Raw genomic sequence first — 22,180 nt, forward strand, 5'->3', positions numbered from 1 at the left:
GCTACTGTTTGAAGAACAGACTCTAGGGGGGCAAGGGTAGAAGGAAGTGACCCAAGAAGAGGCTACTGTTACAGTCTGTGAGCAGAGATGACGGGGGCCTGGACTAGTGAGAAGTGGCCAGATTCTGGTTATACTCCACAGAAGACCTACAAAGATCTGCTGACGGACTGAACGTGATCTATGAGAGCCGAGCCTACGATGACTCCAATACTTTCAACCCAAGCAAAGGGAAAAAGGAAGGTGCTATTTATAGGAGGGGGAAGACTGGGGAAGAAAATAAATACTAGAAATATATAGAATTAATGCAAAATTAAGTTTGAAAGTTATTTCTGAATTAGAAAACCTCATTTAAACAAAAGAATTAAGACCATTAATTTAAAGCAGAGAAAACCAATTCACATTCACTCTAAGGAATAGGAAGTACCTTCTCAGCAGCTTCAACGGTCTTTTGTGTTTTCTTAGCAGCATACCTCTTGTGATCATAGTATCTAGAAAAATGTATTTCTCTTAATTTTAAGTGAAACCTTTATTTTTTAGCTTTCTATTTATGTTATTTCTAATTTTACACACTCAAATCATATGGAACAAGTTTTGTACATTATGTAACTTTGTTCTGTATGCTTTGAAAACAAAGTTGTATAGTGCACAAAATGAGATTTAAAAAAGTGTTTTCACCCAAAAGCACATATATATGTAATATACATACATATATTATCCTTATTATCCTAACTGGTATTGCAGATAATATTTTATCTACAATTCATACTTAACACTTACTTTTTGGCATTGGCATATGCTGACAAGCTGAGATCAACGTCAACAAGTAATGGCCTATTTTTCTGAGGCTTCTGCAGCTGTTTATTCTTTTGCTTTTTCTTTTTTCCTTTTGGTGGTTCAGTTTCACTTTTTTCAACACTGATGTCACCATCAACATCGTCATCTTCCTCCTCTGATAACAAGTATGGATTTCTATTAAAAATATTCAATAGTATTTCACTAATGTCAATGACATCACTTTTTTATTCTCAATTGTTTTCCTCAACGAAATAATAAAGTATTTGCAGCATTTAAATAGTTGCATTATTTTAATGTAAATTATTTTTTCTGCATCTTCAAGGATAAATTTCCAAATAAAAGAGAAAAAATTTTAGATGAATACAGTGAACAATTAAACAGCAAAATAAAACCAAGGATAAACCAGTTAACTAAGAATCAAACTTACCTTAGTAGCATTGTAACATGATTTGTTTGTAGTTTTAATTCTTTAATCGCATTTGCAACAGGGTCTCCTTGAGCTTGGGCTTCTTTCACAATTAACCCGATTTCTGTCCAATCTATCTGGTTGGCTAAAGCACTTCGAACAACCTGAATGGCTCTGTCAACTATCTGTAGGTTCATTTCTATGAGCTCTCCTTTAAGTTTGTCTATTTCCTTAAGAAACAAAAACATTTACTGTAAAACCACTTGTTACAGTTACCTTTTTAGTTATTTTAATTCCACTTCGTTAACATACACTGTTAGATTTTAAGTTACCATTTTTGAAATCTAGGAAAAAGCTAAACAGAATACCTGAGCCTGTTGAAGAGCTTCTAATCTGTTTTCGTGATCCTTCCGGACATTATCTAATTTCTTCAATGCTTGTTTTTCCTTTTATAGGCAAAACAGAGTTTTGAAAAATTAGTTTCCTTCTGCCTTCTGCACCTTTCCTCTCTTACATCCTGAAACTTTCCCTCCTCCACTTCAGCAGCACCTCAATGCTATCTAAGGTTCACGTAGTCCACTCCCAGGTCTATCCTACCCCAAATTAACTGTCCCCACTACTATTTCCCATTCTCTATAGGAATATATTTTGATTACAAGACATTTTCTTCCTAACACAAAAAAGTAAAGTTTTAGGGAAAGGCACTCTTAAAGAATATAAATTATCTAAGGAGCTTCTTTTTGTTAATTTTCTTAGGATTATTTCTACAGAGCACTCTTTTTCTTAAATTAATGCCACAAGGTCTCGCAGTAATTTACCTTCTATATAGCATTTTAGCATATATCATTTGCATTTCAAGGTTTTTAAAAAAATTTTTTTAAATGTTTTATTTATTTCTGAGAGAGAAAGAAAGAGACAGCGGGAGCAGGGGAGGGTCAGAGAGAGAGGGAGACATAGAATCCGAAGCAGGCTCCAGGCTCTGAGCTGGCTGTCAGCACAGAGCCTGATGCGGGCCTCGAACCCACGGACTATGAGATCACGACCTGAGCCGAAGTCACACCTCAAACCGACTGAGCCACCCAGGTTTTCAAGGTTAAGCCATTCAAGGTTATTGATTTGAAGCAAATTTTCTAACCCTAGTAATAGCATCACCAATTAATGAATGTTTCTAACCCTAGTAATAGCATCACCAATCAATGAATGAATAATGAATGCTGGGATGTAGTGTTTAAAAGAGTTGAATCACAAGAATGGTGACTATTAAAAGAACGCACAGTGATTACTAAAATAATTCGTGAGTATTCTGATGCACATAAAAACATGCAATCCAATGTTACCGCTAAGTATCTGTTGACTAGCTAAAGTGCTGCCACCGTGTGGCAGTCACACTATTTAATTCATTCAACCCACCTGCTTCAAAATTGGTGCTAGTTACTTTTTTAAACAGGGGGGAGGGCACAGAGATTCACATAATTCCAAAGTTTTGTACACATATTTCAAGACTTCACTAATATTTTTGAAAAACCAAATCCTCTTCTAATCAAGAGTGACTATGGCTAATTTCTAAAATTGCTCTGTGGCAATGCTCCGAAAACATGGTCAAATGTGCTGAGGAAACAAAACATATTAAAACTTCCTGTGGAGTTTGAAAGCCCATTTAGAAAAAAACCCAGTTTAATGATAACTACACTTATTTGTACATAAAGAACGTTTCCCTCTCTTTTGGCCTACTTAAAAACCTTCTTAGAACAGTATTCCCTTAACAGCAAATTTGAGAAACCTTGGGTTGCTGTAATAACCTATATTATACTACGGAATAAATAACAGGCCTCACCTTCCCATTATATTTTTCCATTTTAGAGAATATCTGACATACTGATGGAACAAATGAGGGAATGCTTTTCAACAATGAGACTTCCCCTGGACTGCTGTCAATAAACCAAGGGATCAGGGCATGCCACATTACTTCTGAAAGGCTTCCCATTTCTATATGAAAGCACTGTCTACACTGTAGCAAGCCACACCTAGCCTCATTAGTTTAATGTTTTTAACAATACCATACCTGTTGTAAAGCTTTTAAATCTATTTTCTGACCTTCTATCTTGGAATAAAATTCATCCACAGCCTTATTAAAAAAACAGGAAAAGACAGTAACTAGTTAAACAAACAAACAAACAGGGTCCTTACTTCAACTTAGATACAGAGAATTTTACAGTCCATTTTGTCTCATAACACTACCCAAAAAACTTGAACAGATTCCCAGAAAACGTATTATATACCTCAAGGGCCAAGAATAAAATTAAGTTCAAACCTTTGGTCCTTCATCTTGAAATAAAGTGACAATAAAAATTTCCAACAGTTTTTATTTGTGACTGCACTGATCTTAAATACCCAGATTCACAGTGATTGTAAACCAAAAATATTTTCAATTTATCAATCAAGTTAGCATTAATTTAATAATTCATATCATACTAACTGGTCAAAAAAACAGAAGTGGAAAGAAAACCCACCTTGTCAAATGATTCAAATTCTATATACGGACATTGTGAATGTTGAGAAAACAAGAAAGGATGAAATTCCTCATACCTGCAAAACATATTTATTATATCATTCAAGAACATTAATAAACATCCAAAGGAAACTGACTCAGGCCTATATGCTTACGTGAGTATGTCTTCAGTTGGTTTATCTACTTCCAAGCTTGGTTTTATTTCTCTCTTCTGAATGATGTACCCCTACAAAAATCCAATATTAAAATTTATTACCCTTCATATTTGATAGATTTACTTTCCATGACTGATACCAATCTTATTAATTTAACTCATAAAATTATTCTAGTTTTAAATAATATACTGCATTATTCTATTGATTGTATCAATTCTCATATAGGCTCAATAAGTATTATTACTTTTTTTTCATATGGACCAGAAAAATAAGGAAGAAAATGAAAACTAGCAATTTGATAAAATGATGGGATTATCCATGTGCATTTTGTTTTTTTCTTTCCAATTTTAGATGTTCTGCCACTTTAAAAAGCCAATAGCACTTTACTTCCAGAAGAAGAAGTCTTAGGTTTATTTTGTTGGTAAGAAAACTTAATTAATTTTAAAAACTGGGCAGGTATATGTGCACTGAATTTAGATGGAATTAATCAGAACTTTCTCTGAACTTCTGTTATAAAGTTACACTTTGAATAGAGAATAAAAACAAAGTATGAGATGATTCAGAGGATGTTTACCTACTAGAGTGATGTAAATTGCTGATTTTTTAATTAAGTGCTAGCAAATTAAAAGTATTTCTCTAGGGGGGCCTGGGTGGCTTAGTCGGTTAAGCGTCCGACTTTCGCTTAGGTCATGATCTCGCGGTTCGTGGGTTCGAGCCCCGCGTCGGGCTCTGTGCTGACTGCCAGCTCAGAGTCTGGAGCCTATTTCAGAGTCTATATCTCCCTCTCTCTCTGACCCTCCCCTGCTCATGCTCTCTCTCTCTCTCTCTCTCCTAGAAATAAATAAAACATTAAAAAAAAAAAAAGTATTTCTCTAAATAAAATCAACCTAAAAGAATGATTTTTCAAATTCCTCAACTTTCCTGGTGTGCCAATTGTGACCTGACCTGGTACTTTCCATAAAAGGAAGAATAGAAGGGCACCTGTGAGGCTCATGGTTAAGCTTGTCACTCTTGATTTCAGCTCAGGTCATGATCTCAGGGTTCATGAGATCAAGCCCCAAGTCGGGCTCTGTGCTGACAGCGCAGAAGCCTGCCTGGGATTCTCTTTCTCCCTCTCTCTGACTCTCCCCTTGTGTACATACTCTTGTGCGTGCACTCTCTCCCTGCCTCAAAATATACTTAAAAATTAAAAAAAAAAATAAAAAAAGGAACAGAAGAAAAATTACAAACCCAGCAGCAATTAGGAAAAAAAAAACCTAGAATAAGCCTACTACAGATGTTAAATTTCCAAATTACAACAAGAAACTTACATGCAGTGATCCCTAATTAACTGTGCATTCTGAAAATCTAAATAAATAAAACCACCATATACAATAATACAATATACGATAATATGTGGTGCTACCTTTCCATTGAAGTTGGATGTTGTTTTCATATAGTCTTCTGCTTTCTGAAGACAAACAAGTACTTTTTCAATATCTAAAAGAATAAAAATGGAAAAAAAAAGAGTGCCAATCAAGTGTCAATTAACTATTAAAAAACATTAAAAACAGAAAAGTGCTTATGAAATAATAAAAATGTTCAAAAATATTAGATACAGTTACTTCATGTTTATAATTAGTATATGTAAATAAGAATACATTTTGGCCAGCTTGTGATCCCAATAGCTCTTTACTGAATCCATCTTTCCCTTCATGATGCTAAAGATACTTTCTTTATATACTAAATTCCCATATATATTTGGGCCTGTTCCTGAATTCCTCATTTTGTACTTCTTCAAAAACTTACTATTAGGTTCTTAATATACCTTAATCTGTAAAAGGGTTATTCTCCATCACTACTGTTATTTTTGAGTTTTCCTTAACATTTTCACATGCTTTTATTCCACAAGAATATTGACTGAAAAAAAACAAAACACTACAATTGCAGAAACAATACCACCTGTAGGCATTTTGATCAGAATTGCACTGAATTAGTATGTCAAACACGCAATCACTAAAACATTTAATTTATATTTTTAAACATAAAAACATTTACAGCATAAAAATTATCCCCAAATCTTAACTGCTATATAATCCCAAAATATAAACATGAAGAATGTATTTTTTTAATTTTACATGAGAATCTGCAGATAAATCTGTCAAAACCAAGTCTTACATTTCCCTTGTATTTTCTCCAGTTTTTTATTATCCTAATCTAGCAATTTAGTTAGGTTCCCTCAAGTAGTTACAAAAGGCTAATGCATCACAAAGCCACACTACAGTTCTTACAGAATTAAAATGCATGAATAAAACTTACTAAAAGCACTCCAACTTCCTAGTCAGAAGGTGAATAATTCAAGTCCATCAAGTCATATACCAGAGCCTACTTCAAGTATGGTAACCACTTCAATTATTTAAGGGAAGGAGAGAGAATATAGTAAAGTTGAAGGGTAATACAGTAGGTCAAGAGACTGAACTATCAATTACTAGGGATAAAGTGTCACATTAGAGTAGGAAGCGAGGAATACCATATGGATAGAACATTCATAGATCTGGGGTGCCTGGGAGGCTCAGCTGGTTAAGCAACTGACTCTTGATTTCGGCTCAGGTCATGATCTCACAGTTCATGGGACTGAGCCCTACGTCCAGATCTGTACTGTCAGTATGAAGCCTGCCTGGAATTCTCTCTGCCCCTACCCTTCTTACGTTCTTTCTCTCTCAAGATAAACAAACATTAAAAAAAAAAAAAAATACATAGATCAAATGTTTTACAGTTTTTACAGATAGTAAATTACTACCTGCTCATTTTTATTACTTTCCAGAAATAGTTTTCAGTTTTAAAAAAAAGGAAATAAATGAAAATGAGCAAAAATTGTAGCATGCAGGCATACCTTTACTGTCTAATTTTTCATCCACTTTGACATTGCCAGAGAATCCATTTTCTATAAGACAGTGTTCAATGAGAGCTGGTCCATAGGCTATAAAAGCAGAGGGTAGGATTTTTAGAATTCCCCCTATACAATATTCAAAATATAATTCAAATTTACATCCCAGTATAAATATTTACTCAACAGTAGTCAATGAAAATAACAACTTACTTATTTTGCTTTTAATGATTTTATTTTTTTAGTTTACCTATTTTGAAACGTAACTAGAAATGACAATTCAAGTACTTATAAAAACTTGAGACTATAATACAATTGCAGAAGTCCGTGCATAAATTTCTAAGAATTTAATGGAATTGAGCCACATATAAAGGATTTTAAATCAGGAATGAAAGACTGCTTTAGCATCCAAAAACTGATTAATGCAATACACCATACTAATAAATTAATTAAAAAATCCTAAGAATTTTTTGTATGCTATACTCACAGTTGGAAAGCTGTAAAGGTAACTTTTTAATGCATTCTAACTTCAGAAGAGAGGACAAGTGACTCCCTAATGCTCAGTAATCGAGGATACCTGCCTGCCCAAGTCCTCTCCAGATTCATTAGTATAGGGATGAGTAATGATTTTTCAAGTATAAGTTTATTGGATTATCTTTATCCTGATCAAAAGTACCTGACAGATTTTGGGGTGCCCTGAGATGCACCAATTAAAAACAAAACAAAAACTCAAGCGGTTATTAAGTCAAAGATTCACAATGAGAAAAAACAAATTTCTCAGAATACTACACTAGCACTAAAGTGCTAGATAACATACTATCAGTTTATTTAGTTGTACTGCTTTTAAATAAAAGCTAACACATAAAGGTCAAACTTCAAGTGGTATAACAAATTTCTCTTTCCTTAAAAATAAACTCTTATTTACTCAAAAGATAATTTTAAACTCCTGTCTACATTATCAAGTTGCTGTAATATTCTCTTGAGTCATAAAAATTTTAAATAAATTCCTGAAAACTACATTTTCTTGCAAACATTTCCTTGCTCTATTTAGGCTTACTCACGAAGTAACGGATTAAGAACTCTCTTCAGTAGTTCACCCTTAGGTGCACTGGCTATTATTTCAGTCAGTCTGTGAAAACAAAATTGACATACCTCTTACTATCTTTTATTCAACAAACCTTACAGCAATATTCACATTCACAGTACTTTCATTTGCATCGAATTGTCTAATCATCACAATACTCTAAGATAAAACAGGAATTAGTTCACTTTGTAGGTAAGAAAATTTAGCCAAGGGTAGACTGGGACCTGAAACCAAGACTTCTAAGAAAAATCAATATTCTTCAACTTAGTCATATTGGTTATTGAAAACGTACATATACGTGATAAGAAAGAGATGTTCCTATGTAACAAGTAAATGTTTGTAGAGCCTGATACATCCTAGTACCTGGAATGGCTCTGCCTAATTATGCATTTAACAGGAGCTCTTAAGGAGCTGCTGGGCCACTCTGATACCCAGATCAACAGCATCAGCAGCACCTGATAACTTGTAAGAATTCTCAATTCCTGGGCTCTACACCAGATCCACTGAACCGGAAACTGGAAGCAAAGGCAGGAATCTATGTTTTATCAAGCCCTCCAGGTAAATGTGATGCATGGTAAGCTTTGAGAACCTCTGCTATAGCTATTAGTCAGAAAAACCTTCCAACCAGAGAGTACATAAAATCAGTGCCTTATCTCATGGTACTCCTTTTCTTAGCTAACCCACTTCCATTCATAATCTGCGCAACACAGGCATCTGTCTTCCCACAGAAGAGCTATTAAGTTCCCTCATTTTACCAAGAAATAGTCAACACCTGAAGTAACACCAGACTTAAAGACACACAGCTGCTACCTGCCAATGAGGCTTAACTGCTTACATGCACATTTAAATAGTCCAAGTAGTCCAAATTTATTTTATGCAAGTAAATAAATATTTTATGTGACAGTTCTTTCATATTCTGACATATGATCTATTTTACCTGTTAATACACTATGAAATGAGTTTAAAAACAAAATATGTTACCTTTCCAAAGTAAGCAGAGGCTCAGCAGCTCTTGCATGATCAACTGGATAGCGTTCACGAACAGCAAATTTAACATCATCTGACTCATCAGTTCGAAATCTTAGTATATTCAAAATTAGGTACTCGTAATCTGTAAGAACAATGTTCCCCTATAATAAAATAAAATATGATTTATTGCTTTTCCCAAATCATTCTTGAAACTTCTTAAAAAGTCAGAAAGAAAACGCAGTCTCTTAAAAACCTGAATCAAAGCTACAGAAATGAAGTTACAAACAAAAAGCACAAAAAGACGTGACTCTATAGTCACGTCTAAATAGTCCTCTTTGAGCTTGCCCAGCACAGACTGAAATAAGAGATACAAAGGACCACAAATTTGAAACATAATGAAGGACTACAAAGCAACTTTAAACTCATTGTCTGACCATTGTACTAAAGGCACTAATGGAAGCACAATACCATTATCCCCTACTTTTCAAAACTTTGCTTTACGCTATGTTGCTTTTACAAGAGACCTACATTGATACCGGTTTCCAGTGACTGTAAGAAATCTGAAATTAATTTTCACTTTTATGAAAGTAAGGCAAAAAAATGAAAAAAGCACTCAGAATTTGTTTGGCAGTGACTGTTAAAGGAGTCAGCAGGTACCCCAAGCAGTGAAAGGTGGCACTGCCAAACCCCATTCCCTGGGAACTAAACTCAGCATCAAGCCATCATATGTTCAAACTGTCTGTGAGCGTCTGTGCTTTATCCATACTTATTTTGTGCATTTATGTCCTTAAAGTATCAGAAAAGCCTAAGAAAAAGTGTTTTCTGGGTCTGGGGATGTTCAAAAGTTTTTCTGTATAAACTTATGGCAACTGCTTCTTTGCTTTATGCCATTTCAGCTTACAAAAGTTTCCATATGAAGTACTTTCGGATAGCACGAGAAACCTGTAGTCACCACCAGCTGAACTTACTGTTGCCCTTGCAGGAGGTACGTCTACAAATACCGTGGCTTATTAAGAACAATTCAGGACAGACAGGTTATTTCAGAAACCAAATAAAGAAATATTTATACTTTCATCTGCAATTTGTATTTTGATAGCAATAGTTATGTGGCAAAATCAACAGTTATACTTTCTAGCCACGTGGTTCCACACTTGTAATGTAGCCTAATGTAATAACTCAATAAAACCAAAAGCTACATGCTTACAGATAGCCACTAGTTTATTTCCAAAGGAAAAAAATGGAAACAGCCTAAATGTAAAAACTGAGGAAACTGTGAATTATGATATATCAACCTAACAAACTATTTAAAAGCTGTTAACTTATGAAGACTATGTACAAAAAAATTCTGTAGCTTAGGAAGTGGAAAGCAAATATATGGAAAAATGAAAGTATTTATTAAAAAGTTAAGATGAGGGATGACTCTTGGTTTCAGCTCATGATCTCACTCACTGGTTTACAAGTTCGAGCCCCACATGGGGCTGTGTGCTGAGCATGGAACCTGCTTGGGATTCTCTCTCTCTCTCAAAATGGGTGAATAAACTTAAAAAAATTATGTTTTAAAGTTAAGATTAAAAAGATTTTTTAAAGTTATAGGTGGAATATAACAGAAGAATCCCAATAGCTGATCCCGCTGACATGGCCAGTTCTACTGCTACAGATGGAGATGCACTTCCCTCAAATAAATAACTGAATTTATGCCAAAGAGATTTCATCCTAAGTAATGGTGAAACAAATGCATTTTGATTCTTTTCATTAGTTCCATACAATCTTTTCCTTGGTTGCGGAGGGAAATAACAATTTCTTCGGGCAGAAGCTCAGAGTTAAGGGTTTCTTTCCCACGCTAATCCCTCCATAATAATTACAGATGCATAGAAATATAAGTGAAATAGACTGCTTCCTTGGAACATCTGGATAATGTGAAGAAGTCATAGAAATTCTTTTCCTAAAGATGTTTAGGGTGTCTGGGTGGCTCAGTCGGTTGAGCGTCCGGCTTCGGCTCAGGTCATGATCTCACAGTTCGTGGGTTTGCCCTCCCCCTGCCCCCAATCTGGCTCTGTGCTGACAACTCAGAGCCTGGAGCCTGTTGCAGATTCTGTGTCTCCCTCTCTCTCTGGCCCTCCCCCACTCGTGCTGTGTTTCTGTCTCAATAATAATAAATATTTTAAAAAATAATTAAAAAGATGTTTAAAAGTAGAAATAGCCATGTGACCTGTATAACTCATAATAAAAGGCACTATGATCTTAAAAAGGTTTTTAAAAATTTAATAGTTATATAATCTTTTCAATAAAAAAGAGGGGGGAAAACCTAATGAAAATAAAACTCCCCTAAGAACGTAACCTTACAAGTTTATTACAGACAGTGAAGACAGGAGTAGTTGTAGAATTAAAATACAAAGAAGCATGCAGATAATCCCAAGTACTCTCTCAATTCCTTAGAAGTTGGTCAGAGAAGATAGTGAAAGTAGCCCCAATCTCAGGTTGGGGATGACAGGTTGCAAGATATGTGGCTACAGACGATAGAGTCACCATCCACCTTGATCAGAGATAGAGATACCAGAAGTTACTAGGTGTTGAAAGAGTAATAATACCTACTGCTAAAAGTTCTGACTTCAAAGCATTCATTCATTTAACTTAACGTAAGAGTTAACTAGGGGCACCTGGGTGGCTCAGTCAGCTGAGTGCTTTGAGAGACAGAGAGAGCGCGCACATGCACATAAATAAGGGAGGAGCAGAGACAGAGAGAGAGAAGGGAGAGAGAAAATCCCAGACAGCCTCCATGCTGAGTGAGATTCCCTTTCTCTCTTTTTCTCTGCCCCTCTCCTTGACTTGGGCGCGCTCTCCCTCTCCCTCGCCCCCCGCCTCAAAAAAAAGCAATGCAAAGCAAACTAGAGAAGGAAAGTTGGGGTGGGGGACCGGAAAGAAGTCCACATAGTGTCTGACTGAAGATGTGACTTGACATGACTTGCAAAACAGACCTAACTACAGAACCTGGCACAGGGAAGGTGCTCAATAAATGTTTGTTGAAGCAAACTGTGCAGTTATCAAGAATATCTGGCAGATTCCAGTAAGGCAGTAACTTTCCTAAAAGTGTTTTTGCCTTAAACCAGGGTTTCCCAAAACTTTTCTGTAAGATGACTCCTCCCTACCTCCATAAAAAAAGAACTCTGTGAGCAAGTAAGTTGGAAATTCTGTGTAACATATCTTTCTCTAGGGGGTATACCATCACATTATTAACGACACTGTTAAGTCCTAGAGTTTAAAAAAAATTTCCCCCTTTATTTTATTCTCAAAGGCCCTCAAATTTTAATGGCTATGGGACCTATTTTTCTAGGTACACCTATTATCTAGGGAAGATACTATCTAAGAAACATATTTTGGAAAATACTGTGCTTGGCTCTGATGTATATAATAAACTACTTTCTAACCTTAACTTACTTTCTCCAGCATCTTTCTTTCTGAAATTTTATTGCAAATTAATAAACTGACTTTGTTAAATAAATTTGAGCAGTAATCACCTCTTTAACTAAGGACTGATCGTCTCTAGATAAACCATACATCAAAATTCCAGACACGAAGGCTTGGCGATCAAACCCTGGTATAAAGAGAAGAAAAAGCAATCTTCAAGATCTACTGTAAGCATCAACCAACCTACTCTCTTAGATATCACAATGACTACTGAAAATTCCCAAGCACATACTTTCATGTATAAAATCCTTATCTCTATTTCCAACTCATCAATAACTGGACCTCTGAAACCTAGGCAGAATGCATGCCAATATAGCTCAAACCCTCCAAAATAGAAAGGCCCTAAATGCAATGGGGCATCCTGGGCTGGATCCCAGAAAAGAAAATGGATGGGGCGCCTGGGTGGTTAGTCGGTTAAGCGTCCGACTTTCGCTTAGGTCATGATCTCGCGGTTTGTGGGTTCGAGCCCCGCGTCGGGCTCTGTGCTGACTGCCAGCTCAGAGCTTGGAGCCTGTTTCAGTCTGTGACTCCCTCTCTCTCTGACCCTCCCCTGCTCACGCTGTCTCTCTCTCTCTCTCCTAGAAAGAAATAAAACATTTAAAAAAAAAAAAAAAAGAAAATGGACATGTACTAGAAAAACTGGTAAGATCTGAAAGAGGTCTGCAGTTTAATTAACAGTAATATGTCAGTGTTAATTTCTTAGTTTTAACACACATACCATGATTATGTAAGATGTTAACATTAAGAAAAACGAAATGAAGGGTATACAAAAACTTTATATAATCTTCACTTTTCTATAACTCTAAAATTATTACAAAATGAGAAAAGGTTGTTTAGATTTTTTAATTAAAAGAATTTATGTTTATTTATTCTCAAAGACAGAAAGGGAGCGTGAGCAGGGGAGGGGCCGAAAGAGAGGGAGAGAGCAAACCCCAAGTAGGCTCCACACTGCCAATGCAGAGCCAGACGCAGGGCTCAAACTCACTAATCCATGAGATCATGACCTGACCCAAAACCGAGAGTTTAATGCTTAACCAACTGAGCCTCCCAGGCACCTCTAGATGTTTTTTAACGATAGCAAAGATTACACAAAATCATTATATGGAAAGACTTTTTACATATCATTAAGGTCTAAGTTTCAATTGAAAAAGAAAAAAAATGGAAAGGCCCATGCCTGGTACGTAAGTTTAAACTTAGAATTGACCTAAGCATGCCTGCAATCAGTTACATTCTAGAGACTTTTTTGCCTGACAAATGAAAAAAAAAATTGTTCGTTTTGTTTTGTTTTGTTTTTGATGGTGGTGAGGAGAAGGAAAGAGACCACAAATAGGATACCATACATAACAGTGGTTACCTTGGAATGAGGAAATGGCTTAGGCTAGGAGTGGTAAGATTTTCCATTTTAATTCTATGTACTTGTCTATATACTGAAAATGTATTCATGTACTACTTGTGTAAACATGTTTAATTTAAATGGTAGTCTAGATAATTCTAACCACTGTCCTACTGAGAAACGGAAAAACTGGACAAAATACACAAAGCTTGTATTTTAAGGAATCAAAAATGCAAGCAAGACAATAAACCTTCACAGAACCAAAACCTAGATGAAAACTCAAAAATATTAGTCCCACACTTGAGACTACATTCCCCCTAGGATCATCTAACAGTTAAGAAACAACTGATAGGCTGAGAAGCTGAGCATAAACTTCGATAGACTCACAAGACAACTAAGGGGAATAAAAACTGGCGTTCAGAGTCCAAGTGAAAGGTGACTGGGCCGAGAGTGGGGGGTGGATATCCTGATAAGGCCTGAGAAGTCCAGCTCTGCAGAGTGACTCATAAAGGCTGCATCTTAAGGGAAGGGATGAACAAGAAATAAATATACCAGATTTTCCAGGCCCAACTTCTAACCAATTCTTTTTAAAAAAAAAAATTTTTTTAATGTTTTTTATTTATTTCTGAGAGAGAGAGAGAGACAGCATAAGCAGGGGAGGGTCAGAGAGAGAGGGAAACACAGAATCTGAAGCAGGCTCCAGACTCTGAGCTGGCTGTCAGCACAGAGCCTGACATGGGGCTTGAACCCACGAACTGTGAGATCATGACCTGAGCCGAAGTCAGACGCTTAACCAACTGAGCCACCCAGACGACCCTAATCAACTCAATTCTTGACTGGAGTAAGATAAGCTGGAATTATTTGTGCCCTTAGCCACTTGTCAAAAGCAATTATCTTCTCTAGAGAAAGACAAGTCATTCTAGATCTGAGAATACAACTACTGTTTTTCCTAATCAGTTCCTGGCACACACGGAAACAACCAGGCATGTAAAGAGACAAAATAGTGTAATTAAAATAAAAAGAAACAGACAATAAAAACATAGCAATTCCAAATGATTCTTGTGTGATAACAAAAAATTAGTCAACTGGAAGACAGGTCAAAGAAAATAGGGCTGAATTTCCCAAAACTAATAAAAAACATCAACTCAGTTTCTAGAAACACTATGAACCCTGAAAAGAAGAACTCAAGTAGGCATAGGACAGCGAAACTACTGAAAGCCAAAGACAAAAGAGAAAAAATTTTAAAGCATCCGGATAAAAAGGCCAAATTATTTTCAAAGGAGCAGATTTTAGTAGAAACAACATTTGCCATAAGATAATACACTATTATTGTAACTATGAAAATTTATTTAACTAATTAATAAAAACAACTAGATGGTAAAACTGGTTGTAAGAGAAATGAAATAAATTAACTATTTACTATGAAAGAGAATAATTGTAGAAGATTGTCAATTCAAGGCAGTAAGACTGTAACCTTTGGGTGTATCTTTTCTCTAGACAGATACAATTTGAATCTATACTACATGAAATTACTTTCATTGCTATCAGGCAAGAATGATTTGCTACCATCAGTTTTCAGTTACTATCAGTTTTCTACAAGTAAAAGTCGACCTTTATAGAGCTGTTTAAAAAAACAACAACCCCAATCAAAAGTAAATAGCAAATCAAAGGTACACATCCCTAGAAAAAAACATAGAATGCCTGCTAGACAACACCCAGGACACTAAAATGACATTTTTGTCTTTTTTGTCTCTTTTCAATACTTTTTTACAGTCCTTTCTCATGATAACATCTAAAATTATTTTGATGACAAATATACATCAACTCAAGCTACTCTCACTACATCTTGGCCTGATTTACATAGGTCCAGCAAGAAATGTTAATTAACATAAATATATCTCCTCTGATGATAGTCAGCAAATCTAGAGCCACAAGGTATGAAGCAATTACTAAAGCCATAGTAATCACTGCTTCCTGAAGAATTCATAAGAAATCTGGGATTTTATTTTCAAAAGCTTCTATTATTCCAGAGATTTAAAAATTAGCATTTGAGACCAAACAAAAAAAAATCACTACTGATTGTGTCAGTGATAGATTTATAAATGTAGGTAAATTTCTCTGTCAAGTTATTCAAATCTACAGTTATTCAAATCTATTCAAATTCTTTACCACCAATAGGTCAGGATCACATGTAAGCCACAAAACAGGTGAAAGACCAGTTTCTCAGGAGGGCTTTGTGGCCACTGCTTCTGCAAATAAAACATAACCTTTGTTCCTTAATGATGAACTTGTCATACCTACTTAAGTGAGACTTATTCACAAATAGGACACCCTACGTTTGACCTTGTTTGCACAATTTGCCTAATTATATCTTGGTAAAAGAAACTATAAATTCTTATTGAACCTATGTACACATGCACCTTGCCATTAGCTGTAAAAAAAAAATCTCAGTAAAAGACATTTGTTCCTAAATTTTAAAGCATCAATGAGAGTAAATTACCATTTAATTATATATCACCCCAACTTGCAGAAGTATAGACTAATAAGGATGAAGAGAAAGGTAAGGGGCTCTATCATACACCACCATAAAATACTCATCATAAAAATAATACCAAAAGTATTCTGAAAAATAATTAACCACAATGAGATTCTTCCAGTTTATTCAGTCCTGTGTAATTTATTCTGATCATTCTAGGCCACAGGTTAGCACTCTTAGTTTCATGAAAGCTTCTAGATTAAAATGAGTCTTATAAATCCTAACTTGGCCCTCTGATATATTTTGGCATGTGTCTGCACAATATTGGCTCAGACAATATTAATCTATTATATAAGAGCAGGGGCCAGCCAACTTTTTTATAAGGCAAACTCTGTAAAACGCCAAGACAGTAAACATTTTAGCATTTTTGGCTACATGTGGTCTCAGCTGCACATTCTTTTTTGTTTTTTAAGAGTCCTTTTAAAACCTAGCCCTTCATAAGCTCACAAGCTTGAGTTTATCAACTCCTATTTAAGAGTATCTGGTATCTCCTTCCTACCAAGGTTCTGAAATTGACTTCTTTGTTGAAGACCCAATTTATCATGACAAAATTAGAGACACAGAACAGACTGGTAGTTTTCAGGAGGTACGGATGGTGGGAGGAAGAGGAGTGGGTGGGTATTACCATAAAGGGGTATCACCAAGAAGATCTCTGTGGTAATGGAAAAATTCTGTATCTTAATTGTAGTAATGGTTGCATGAATCTACAAAGGGGGTAAAAAGAACAGAACTAGATGCATTCATGTACCAATATCAACTTCCTGACTTTGATACTGTACCAAGATTATGTAAAATGTAACAACGAAAGGAAACTGACATCTCTATCTTTGCAACTTCCTGTGAATCTCTATTTCAAAACAAAAAAGTTTTTAGAAAATTTTTTAACAGAGAGTACCACACAAATTTCAATTGACCACTCAGTACCCGAGACCACAAACAAAAATCAGTTTCAGATGGGCTGCAGCTGCTGTGGCCTACAGGGGAAGGGGCAGAACAGTCACTGCCCATATTTTACAGTATAATAGTATTACACAAATAATTAACAATACAACAATGAATTATCCTTCATCTCATCACCCAAATTTAACTTACCCTATCATAGAGCTCAATGATTAAGTGATAAGCAGCTTCATCACTTCCAAACTGAAAATCTACAATTCTATCCACACCAAGCTGTTTTGCACTGACTAATCGCCGACTCTTCAAATGTTTTCGGCACTGGTAAGAAACAGAAGAAAAGAGCATTTATATAGTAGAAGCAAATTCCTAATCATTTGACACTGGCTTGTAAATAAGCTTCTTCTTTTCATTACCATCGAGAATAGCATTTAAAAAATAGTAAACAAAAGCCTGCAGATGATTATCAGAGGAAAAACACTTTCTGTCAGAGGACTGTGACTGCTAACTCTGAAACAGTGTTTCTGCCACCGCTAACTCTGTTTTTCTTACCCTCATGACCTCCCTCAAAGCCATAACATTTTTTGTAAAGCCTCTTTCCAGTCCCATTTTTTAAATATCCCAAATTTCCTTAGTGTTCAATATTAATTAGTAGTTTCCACCAATCTTCCACTTTAAATACAAATTCTGAACCATGAGCTTATTGGTATTCTGTAAGTTATTCCTCATTAGTTAGTGAACATCCAATTACCTTCTATTCCCACAAATGTATTAATACAGCCCAGACCGGATTTTTCTGGTATGATCTCCAAAGCTTTTGACCAGCTTAGCTCAAATCCAAATATAATAATTCTTATTCCTTATCAAATCCCATTCTTCCTAAACGTAGTCATGATGTGCTTTTCTTATCAGCAATTAAAATAAAATTAACATTTTAAACGCAAATACAAATCACTTGGTAAACACCTATTGCTTTAGATTATATGTACCATCCTTTAGCACAAATATTTAAGTATAACATGAACCAGAAACAAGACTACTCTGTAGGGCCTAAAAAAAATTTTACAACTGTTTCTGATTCTTTAATTTGAAAGACTACTTAGTCAAGACCAGTAAGAATGCTTTCAAGACTCAAATTCAAGACAAATTTTACAGAGAAGTTAATATAGTCACCTTAAAAAATACATATATATACATCTCTGTGTGTGTGTGTATATATATATACACACATACAATCATTCTTAGAATTAATGCCAACTCTTTCATAACCAAGAAGACTTCTTCAACAGACCTAATAGTTCAAATTGACTAAAATTCTCATTTTATGTACTTATATATCAAGCAGATCTAATAACCCTTTTCAAACTTCTAACAATCTCCCCTTCATGTATTTAATAGTTCTGATATTAGAGTGGTCTATAATGATTTTGATTTAAAGTGACCTACATATAGGGCTATTTTTAAATTCTCAGGGGAAAATCACAAGCCTCCCAGAGGCCCCCAGTAGTATTTTTATTCAAGAAAAACAAAGTTAAAATGGAGATAAAAGGCAACCTTGAAAGGAACAGAAATTCACACCATGGGATGGAGAAAAGGGAAGATTATTTACCATGAGTACAGAGGGCATACAGTACATATGTAATGCTTGTTTGGCTTATTTCCCTGTTAGCAGCTTGGTGAAAACACCTGCCTGTCAGTGCCACAAAGCTATAACTGGCATCCCCAAATGTGAGAATGAACAATCATTGTGATTTACCACAAACTGAGCATTACTGTGCCATGCAACAGTAGCAGCTCTTTATTTTAGATTATTTATAAGGTGCTTAACACTGTCTACTCCACTGGAGGGTATCTCTTTATATATTTAGATTAACACGTACACCTAACTCATAAATTCTAACATTGTTATTTTAGAGTGTTTGGCCTCCTATTGGTATAGCCAGATTTGGGGATTTTTACACAATCCTGGTATCTTATCATCTGTTACATCATCTGTAAAACTAAAATAACTGTTCTTCATATCCACTGATGTATTAAACAACTTAAAATGTACGTCATTAGTTTATTTTAAAAAGTGCTATACAAATACCAAGTGTTACCATTATTAAGGACAATTCCCAAAAGAACCATTTGGGGTTACTATTAAGTGGATTAAACTTTTTAAGAGTTTGATCATTTTGTGACAGGCCTTGTGATTTGGGAAACACTTACCTAACTTGTAATCCAAAACAGATTCTAAGTTGCTGGGGATAAGATTCTTCTCTGTAAAGCCTCTAATGAAATAACACAATGCCAAAACAAATAAATTTCTGAAGGAAAGTGAGGAGGAGAGGAAGAAGGAAATTAATACATATGGAGCCCTAATATGTGTCAGGCATTGTGTTAGGTGCTTTACATGTTACTTCAAGTAATCCTCACCAATAACCCCATGAGGGAGTTATTATCCACATTCTAAATTTAAAGAAGCTAAGTTTCAAGAGGTTAAGTAGCTTTTCTGGGTTATAAACTTATTTAGCAGCAAAATCATTAATTCAAAGTTAGGTATATTTGATTGTAATGTCTTTCTTCTGTCCACATAAACTTTCAGTATATTTGTTATGTCAATAAATGGACAGGTAACATGTTCACAAATGCAGAATCTCTGTTTTAATAGGAAAAAAAAAAGCAAAGGGAGAAGTGAAAAGTAAAAAGATATGATTGGTAACATACTAATGTCATTGAGTATTTCAATAAAATACAGATTGGCAGCTCATAAGTGAGCCGCAGAAAACGAGGAAAGGGTTGGGGGTGGCCATATCACAGAAAACCAAGAATACTAGAAGACAGGATATGGATTCAGAAATTTGGGAACCGTGAAAAGTGAGAAACTAATGAAAATGATGCTTTACAAAAATTAACATTGATCGAACAAGGAATTGCTTTGATAGCACGAAGTACACTGTAATTAAAGGGCTTTATGGGAATGTTATACAAGCTTAAGCTTGAATAAGGGCTGTGGGAACTGAAAGATTTAGAGCATACTGGGGTGTGAAGGGTAACAAGAACTCAATAAACATCTACTTTATTCATCCCAGTATCTATCAACTATTTTATCTCTACCTTATTTATAATAGTAAAGGAAAACCAAACATTTTAAAACTTAATTGTTAGTGACCAATCTCAGGGCCTTAAAATTTAACTTCAAGTATAACTTAAAGTTTACCTTCATGGCAAAACTAGATGGCATCATATTCTTAGGCCACTCAAATTCTGTTGTGTGAATTCGTATGCCAGATTCAAGTAAAAGTGTAGCTTTAAAGTCTGGTCTGCAGAAGAAAAAAGTTAAATTTTTCTTTAGGGCATTTGTCAACGCTAACTCAGTAAAACAGACTAAAAGTGCAGGTAAAAAAAAACCCAATTATGTCACATTTAATTACGAAAGATCAAACAAGCCTGTAAAATGCTCTTACTTTTGAAGACGAATAAGGTAGGTCTTATTATCCACATCATAAACATTGTTTACTCTCATTCCTAGTAAGCTGCAAGAAAAAGGAACCACGTAACAACATTTGAAATACAAAACTTCACTCGAATTAAAGCCGCAAGAGGAAGCAAGCCCTTCAAAGAAGGGATCATCAACTCTAAGGATATGAAGTCAACCAGGGAGCAGAGCCTGAAGGCCATCAGTCAGTCACTGAGCCCAAAAAAAGTGTAACTTTTTAAGAACAAAAAGTTAAGACAAAAAGATCAGCCCTAGGAACACTATGCAATGCCCTGCGTCCTTGAAATGACCCAAAATTTCTAAGCAAACAGTAAAATCGAATCCCCTTTATTACAAAAGAAAAAAAAAGGTAAACAAAACTCTGGAAAAATGACAAAGCTCTCGCACAGCTTGCATAACAGAAACCAGACTAGAATCTGTTACTTTCCGCTAAGACACCAATCTTCCCTCTCCTAGGAGTGAGCAGTGTCCAAAAAACCAGGCCTCCAGTCTGGAAAGCTCTGAGGCAAAAGGCTGCCGGGCATCCCGGCGTCTACCAGGTGTCTCCTGTCTTACTAAACGTTGGCCGCCGGACCCAGGCAACTCAGGCCAGCAGGGCGAGAGCTCGGCGAGGGCCCCGCCAAAGCCTGACCCAAGACTTGGCGACACAAGCAGCCCGCGAGAGCGGGGTGTGCGGGGTGCGGACGCTGGGGTCCCCCAGGTGTCCTTAGGGCCACGGGAAAGATGTCACGCGCTCGCCCACCCAGGCCTAGCCAGGTCCGCAGAGGAGCAGTGGGGGATTAAGCGGAAACATCAGGCTCGTCTTTTTTCCACCGTGGGGCACCGGCCTCTGCCTTCTGCATTCCCCGCAAGAGCCTGGTCACCTATCGCTCAGTACCTGGCATTCAGCTCCGCGAGTACCGCGCGGAGGTCAATGGTGCTAAAACGAGTCTTCATGGCGAAGTCTGAGGGTCGCTACCGCAGTTTTCTCCACTGACTGCCTGACTCAACGCCGCTACTCTTATACGCAGGCGCACTTGGCCGAAATCTACGGCCGCGCAGAAGACCCAATATTCCTTGAAGCGAACGTGTTTGTGTCGCTTATCTGAAGAATTAGACTATCGAGTCGCCGTCAGTTAGGTTTTCGTTATACCAAAACAATTAGAAATAGATCCAAACTATTCCCTAGAAACTGGATTCCTTCCTGGATAGCTGACGGATAGTCCGGTTACCTTCCCTCCCGCGTTTCAGGACTCAAGCCAACCTCCCTAGCAACCTCTGCTGGTCGTAAGAATTTATGATGAGAGCACTGGGAGCATTTCCCCGAAACGGGCGGTAGGGTTCGGTATGCAAGAGCAACGAGCCCTTTCCATTGGTTAATTGGACGAGTAGAATTTTGAAATGTAATGAAACGGAACTACCCTACAATTACCTACAGCTACCCTCAACAATTAAAGCGAAGAAGCGTTCAAAAAAGAGTCCCCATTTTGATGGACGCTCCATGTCTTGTGGGATTCTCGTCTAACCTTGGTCTTGGCATCCCCTTGCCTGCCCATAGTGCCCGTGTACGATAGAAACTCCGTAAACGCCTCGCAAGCTGAATATTCAGGTGTTTTGCTACATAATGATGAAGTCAAATAGAAAATAAGAGAAGATCGCCCCACCATGGGGGACTCACGGGGTAATAGGAACACTGTCGTGCAAG

The 22,180-nt window shown here is 36.3% G+C and overlaps 1 protein-coding gene across 1 annotated transcript in view; it reads right to left on the reverse strand.

The window, feature by feature from the left end:
- NEMF (nuclear export mediator factor) overlaps nt 1–21,480 on the reverse strand; it is a 53,425-nt gene extending 31,945 nt beyond the window's left edge. Inside the window, exons 1-15 of the mRNA XM_039217346.1 lie at nt 21,374–21,480; nt 20,465–20,533; nt 20,218–20,320; nt 17,211–17,336; nt 8,797–8,945; nt 7,793–7,860; nt 6,738–6,824; nt 5,271–5,344; nt 3,866–3,936; nt 3,712–3,787; nt 3,264–3,326; nt 1,570–1,647; nt 1,223–1,431; nt 778–969; nt 425–488 (exon numbers count right to left, since the gene is read on the reverse strand). Coding sequence (XP_039073277.1) covers nt 425–488; nt 778–969; nt 1,223–1,431; nt 1,570–1,647; nt 3,264–3,326; nt 3,712–3,787; nt 3,866–3,936; nt 5,271–5,344; nt 6,738–6,824; nt 7,793–7,860; nt 8,797–8,945; nt 17,211–17,336; nt 20,218–20,320; nt 20,465–20,533; nt 21,374–21,432 — 1,488 coding nt within the window. The 5' untranslated portion in view covers nt 21,433–21,480. The remainder of the gene's footprint in view (nt 1–424; nt 489–777; nt 970–1,222; nt 1,432–1,569; nt 1,648–3,263; nt 3,327–3,711; nt 3,788–3,865; nt 3,937–5,270; nt 5,345–6,737; nt 6,825–7,792; nt 7,861–8,796; nt 8,946–17,210; nt 17,337–20,217; nt 20,321–20,464; nt 20,534–21,373) is intronic.
- Nucleotides 21,481–22,180: the final 700 nt, after the last annotated feature.

Source organism: Hyaena hyaena, unplaced genomic scaffold (genome assembly GCF_003009895.1).
Source record: "Hyaena hyaena isolate Hyena2069 unplaced genomic scaffold, ASM300989v1 scaffold_683, whole genome shotgun sequence".
Taxonomy (NCBI): Eukaryota; Metazoa; Chordata; class Mammalia; order Carnivora; family Hyaenidae; genus Hyaena; species Hyaena hyaena.